General features: G+C 51.0%; 1 protein-coding gene across 4 annotated transcripts in view; it reads left to right on the top strand.

Moving 5' to 3' along the window:
• The window catches only part of SLC9A3R2 (SLC9A3 regulator 2), a 44694-nt gene that overhangs the window by 33486 nt on the left and 5178 nt on the right, over positions 1–6030 (top strand). For 3 of the 4 annotated variants that reach the window (XM_048494876.1, XM_048494875.1, XM_048494878.1), the window contains exons 3-4: positions 1138–1317; positions 4888–5041. In XM_048494876.1, the coding sequence (XP_048350833.1) occupies positions 1138–1317; positions 4888–5041 (334 nt within the window). The remainder of the gene's footprint in view (positions 1–1137; positions 1318–4887; positions 5042–6030) is intronic. The other variant, XM_048494877.1, reaches the window with a different exon arrangement.

Here is a 6030-nt window from a genome sequence, read left to right as displayed (position 1 = left end):
TGGGCGTGGCGGCTGGTTGTGCGCCCGGCTGCTTCTGCGGACCCGAGCAGTTCTAGACCCATGAATATAATTTTTGTTGCATTCTGGGAGAACACTCAGCCCCATCTAGTGTGTAAAGGAGGACTCCGACCTTTCCTGTCCCTAGGAAACAACTGTTGGCCAACAGTTGGTCTAACCCAGGGGGTGTCCAACTCTGACCCTCCAGGGACTACGATTCCCATCAGCTCCTGCCAGCAGGCAGCCCCTGAGATTTGGTTTAAAAAGTTATTTGGGGTTCCCCTGTCCCCAAATGGTAGGAGCAATGCCTGTGCAGTTGTGTGCTCCTAAAACGACAACAAAGCACTCTTGTAGTCTGGACAGCAACCCAAAATGGTGCTTGGCGTTGTGGTGGTGGTCAGCCCCAGGAGGATGCGAAAGGAAGCGTGAGAGTGCTAGGGCCAGAGGAAAGGAAGAGAAGCAGACCTGGAGACAGGGTTGGGGGCTGACAGGAAGAGAATGCAATTTCTCTTCCCCTGCAAGTCCTTGTAGCCCTAGGCACGCACGCACGCACGCACGCACGCACGCACGCACGCACGCACGCACGCACGCACGCGACACAGGCCTTCCCTTGATGGGCAGTTGCATGACATGGGCTGGGCTTGGTGGTATTTACTCTGCTTCCACACTTTCAGGTTCACATAATTTGCAATTTTTGGTAGGGGGAAGCAAAGGGCATAACCCATAACCGTGATAGCGGCAGCAGGCGTTGTTTGATCGTGTGCCCGTGGGTGTTCAGTTCAGTTGCTGTGTTTTTGTACTCTGTTAATTTGTGATTCGCTTGCCCTGCACATTGGAGTGGGAGAGGGAGCCGAACAGGAGTTTCCAATTTTTCCCCTTCAGTTGTTTAGCAAATGTATTAAATTATACTATCAAGAATGGGACAATCTGCTTTTAAAAATAGACTCAATTCGAGGAAATTCATTTGTTAAATCTGCTCCATTTAGCCTTGAGGTGTGGGATGGGCGGGTATCTCCTGTGTGGGGCTGTTTCCTTGCTTTATTTCTTCTCATTGTTGCATACTTTTTTAAAAAAAGAGCGAGAGAAAGAGAGAAATGAACATCACAGTGGTGGGGTTTTTTTTGCTTTTTTAAATTTTAGAATCTGAACGGCCAAGCCAAGGAGTTCTGCCCGCGGCTCTGTCTCCTCCAAAAGGGCCCCACGGGTTATGGGTTCAACCTCCACAGTGAAAAAGCCCGCCCCGGGCAGTTCATCCGGTCAGTTGACTCAGATTCACCAGCATCGAAAGCGGGACTCAGACCACAGGATAAGCTCGTGGAGGTAAGCGAAGGGGTTTCCAGGTGTGATCGGGCCCTGGGGACGAAGCCTGAGGGGGTCGTTGCTTCAGGGACACATCCCTGGACCTCTCCCAGTCTGGCACTTTTTAATTCTACTGCAGAGTGACCTCAGCAACTCCTCTTGTGCCCAAGATCACAGGAAGGCGTGTGAATTTTAGTCCTTCTTTGGAGAAGAGTCCCCTCTGAAAGAGGGGAAGTTGGCCCCAGTAATCTTACCTGGGTCAAATGCAGCTCCGCTCTGAGACCAGTCTTCTGTGTTTTTCACTGATGATCTGGCCTGCTCAAGGAATCATAGAATCATGGAGTTGGAAGAGACCCCAAAGGCCATCTAGTCCAACCCCGTGCCTTACAGGAACACATAATCAAAACACTCCTATCAGTTGGCCATCCAGCCTCTGTTTAAAAACCTCCAAAGAAGGAGACTCCACCACACTCCAAGATCGTGCACTCCACTGTCGAACAGCCCTGACTGTCAGGAAGTTCTTTCTGATGTTTAGGTGGAATCTCTTTTCCCTCCCCTTGAACCCATGACTCCTGGTCCTAGTCTCTGGAGCAGCAGAAAACAAGCTTGCTCCCTCACAACATGAGGTCCCTTCAAATATCTAACCATGGCTATCGTGTCACCTCTTAACCTTCTCTTCACCAGACTAAACATCCGCAGCTCCCTCAGTCTCTCCTCACAGGGCGTGAAATCCTGACCCTTTACCATTTTGGTTGCCCTCCTCTGGATCTGTTCCAGTTTGTCAATACTGAGTCAGGCCCCAGTCAAGATTTTTGTCACTTCAGGCAGACAATGCAAAGGACTCCCTTTTTTTTTTCTTTAGAAAGCAAACCGTCACTGTCCTTTTCAGCATTCAGAATCTGTTGCTTCAACCCTCTGTTGCACTGGGCCGGACTGGTGGTTCTTCCCCCAGCAAATTTCAGCACCCGAAACAAGGAATGTCTGAGACAAACCCTTAAGCTCTTCAGTTCTGCCCAACAGACTGGAGGGAATATATAATTTCAAAACTCCTGGTGGAGACAGAGGCTCTGAAGAGGAGGCTGTTGTGGTTGTGGAAAGGAACGTGCCCTCCCTCGAACTCCGCTTGCCCTCTCTGCTTTAACACCTGCCCTGCAGTGGCACCACCCCAGAAGTTGCTTTGCGGAGCGTCTTCTGGCTGCTTCTGGCCTCTGAATCTTTAATATGCTCAACGGCACCTGGACAGGAGTGAGAGAAAGAAGCCTTGGAGGAGATGGGGAGTGGGAGGAAAGAGCAGTCTTCTTTCTCTCTCGGCTTGGTGTGTCACTGATAGGGGTCTTTCATTATTTATTTAGCCGCCCCTGGCGCGTTTCCCGGAGCCATAAAGAGGGACGAGAGTGACCTATGAAATTCAGAAACCTGATCCAGGTGCATGAACATAAATGTTTGATGCTCAACTGCTCCTCTCCTCGGAAGGATTTTGTCAGTGTCGGGGCTTTACCTCTCCGGGAGAAGCACATTTTATTTTATCCGTGCCCCTCCCCAGGGCGCTGAAGCATGCTCCACCTGTACAGAGCAGTGCCAGGAACATTTTGGAAATATGCACAGAACAGGCGGTGGTGATGGGCGTGTGGGAAGAAACGCCACAGCCCGTCTCCGGGGCTCCGACAGGGCTTGCGAGGCACAGGTCGGAGAGGGGCTTGTGGGCTCAGCTCCAGCCGCCCATTCCCGTTGAGGGTTCAGTCGGGCCGTGTAGAAACCTCTTTCCCGGTGAAAGTGTTGCTAGGACACGGAGGCCATCGAAAGAGGAAGCCTGTGGTTTTGTATTCCCTGCTACTCTCCTTTGGCCTTTGCAAGCATTGTTTAGAGGAAGCCTCCAATGGAAGCCCGGACTGCCTTCTGTCTCCGGAGCCCGATAGTTTGGGCAGGCCCAGACTTCTCTCCACTTATGCACAGCCAGCCCCATCCAGTTGGAAGCTGTTTTGGTGCTGACCGTCCCTCCCAAGGGCTTTTCCCCCAGGAGAGCTTTTGGTGCTGCTGAGGCTGAGGTTATTTCTCTCCTGGGGAGCTGGAGTGTGCTAAAGCCCATCCCACCAGGAAGGGCTCCCCAGCAAAAACTGAATAATTTAGCTCTGTGAACATTTGTTTACCCCGCGTTATCCTGACTTTGCATTTCTGCAGCTGTCTCAGGTGTTCAAAACCCTTCCCATGTACTACTGTGGGGGGCACAGACCAGATCTGAAGGAAGCAGACCTGGATGTTGAACTACACCCCCACCCAAGCCAGGTCTGCCCCAGCAGAGCAGGGATGGGTGTCTACGGGTGTGACTGTAGCGTGAAAGGGGCTCTGGGTGTCCATGGTAGGGAGATCCAGTTTCCTGGTCCTGAGGAAGCCATAATTTGGCCTGTTTCCCCAGACTACTCTGTCCCTGTCTGAGAACAGACTGCCATTTTATCTTTGGTTTTAGTTGGGGATGTTTTAACCACTGTTGTAAACAGCCTTCAACTGAGAGGGAAGGCCCGGTAGAAATGTTTCAATATATAAACACATGCTGCTGAAAAACAGAACCTTTTGTACACAATTTGGGTAAACGCAGGCTTAGACAAACAGGTTTGGGGCCTTTGCTTGCAGTCTGGCCCGAAGTCGTCATCATAATGACCCTGCCAAGGTAGCTCACAGTATAGCTAGAGTAAAATTTGGAGTGGTTCACCCTGCCTTGAGAATGTGCATAGGGGGTGGGTGGACTCGAACCGGTCTTGCCAAATGCTTTTGTGGGCGAGGTGAGAGTCGACTCAGGAACTTCCCTGGTTTAGCGGCATATTTTGCCTTTGTTTTGAAAGCCTGCAGCATGATGAACTGGGGCAGTTGCTTTGCATTGTTCAGGTGACAATTGGTCCCTGCAGCATGGAGGAAGGGATCATTATCTGCCCTGAAAGAAGGACTGCTATTGTTTGTCCGGGCAGCTGGCCTCCAGTGAATTCTCCTTTTGTCCTTATTTAAAATAGCCCCATCGCTGCCCAGCTACTCTCTCCGCTCCTGTCGGTCCCTCCTTTGTTGGGAGAAAGGAGCCCCTTTTAGCTCGTTCCAAACATATGTATCATGTTCTGAAAAGTACATTTTCGTCAACAAAATATAAGACCTTGTGCTTCATTCCACTGCAAATGGTGGATCTGGGAATCTCTCTCCATTCGATGCTGAGATTGTTCAAATCCAGTGGGTTGATTTACTTTTTGCAGTGGTGGGTAGAAAGGGAGTGTTGAGTCCAGCATCAAGATGTTGTGCATTGAATCGAGCTTCAACATTGGCCAGTGCATCCCCATTTCTTGCTTTTCTACAGACCCGTGTGTTTTATACCTGCTTAACTGGTGTCCTTGTGTAGCGTCCAAGGAATTGTAATTCCATGGGGCTGCTGAGAAGTGCTCTCTGACCATCCCTTCCCCACCTGAGCTGGACTCTCCAGGCCGATGAGAAACTGTGGGACCAGCGGCAGTTCTAGTTATGTGTTGCAGTGTTTGAGTTCTGCCTTTTGCTGCCCCTTGGTTTGTTTTCACGCCACTGCCTCCGTGCCCACCTCCCTCGTCTTCCCTCTTGCAGGTCAATGGGATCAACGTGGAGGGCATGAAGCATTCCGAGGTGGTGGCCCAAATCAAATCCAAGGAGAGCGAAGCCAAGTTGCTGGTGGTGGACCCCGAGACAGATGAACACTTCAAGAAACTGGGCATTGTTCCAACTGAGGAGCACGTCAGAGGTGAGCTGCTGCTCCCGAGAACCAGCTTCACGGCCAAGAATAGAAAAGAGAGAAGGAACTGTAGGTGTTTCACACTTTTTCCATGCTCAGTAGACACAAAGTTGCCCCTCGCACACATCTGTTCTCCCGGGTATGAGATGCAGAAGAACATTAGAAATGTTGAACATTAGATGCAGAAGAACATTAGAAATATGCCGGTGTTTACCAGGCCTCAGTCTGTCTGTCAATAATAAACTAGTTGCACTAACGGGAGTCTCCATGGTGACTTTGGGGAGAGACTTGTGTTACAGTAGTCTAGCGCAGAGGTCTGAAACCTGCGTCTCTCCAGATGTTCATGGGCTACAACTTGCTGGCAGGGGCTGATGGGAGTTGTAGTCCATGAACATCTGGAGAGCCGCAGGTTGCAGACCCGTGGTCTAACGTTTCCCCCACTTTCACATCTGGAGTACGGACTCAAAACAAAGCTTTTTCCCATCAGCCCTGTAGAACCACTGCTCTTTCATGCGCAGGCTTGACCAGGCAGGATACTTCCTCTGCACATGTACAGAGTTCCCTTCCTATGCCACTGAATAACCGCAGCTAGCTTTCACACGTGGGGATTAAGGAGCGGGAGTCGTGCCAGTTGGCTGGTCTCTTGACATCAGCCACGAGTGAAGGGGGGCCTTTCCTGTGACCAAAACAACTAGTCCTGCTAATGGTAATTTTTACCCACGGTCCTTGCTCCTGTGAGCTGCCAGCAGAAGCCTGCGGGACTTGTGAGGCGCAGACCACCACTTCCCACCAAACGTCCCACCTTTCCTCCTTGGCCGTCTTGAGCGAGGAGTTCTGTGTGTGTTTGACCCAGCTGTTTCTTATCTAAACGGAGCTCTTGTCTCCAGCAACGAGATTGTCTTTTCCTGGCCTTCGACAGAGAGAAGAATCCAAAAGAACGGCTTGGAACGATTCAGAGGTTGGGGGGTGGGGTGGAGGATGGTGTCGGACGCTCCGGA

The sequence above is a fragment of the Sphaerodactylus townsendi genome, linkage group LG04, assembly GCF_021028975.2.
Source record: "Sphaerodactylus townsendi isolate TG3544 linkage group LG04, MPM_Stown_v2.3, whole genome shotgun sequence".
In the NCBI taxonomy this organism is placed as follows: Eukaryota; Metazoa; Chordata; class Lepidosauria; order Squamata; family Sphaerodactylidae; genus Sphaerodactylus; species Sphaerodactylus townsendi.
Note: the sequence above shows the minus strand (reverse complement) of the source record. Positions and strands in the feature narration are given on the sequence as shown.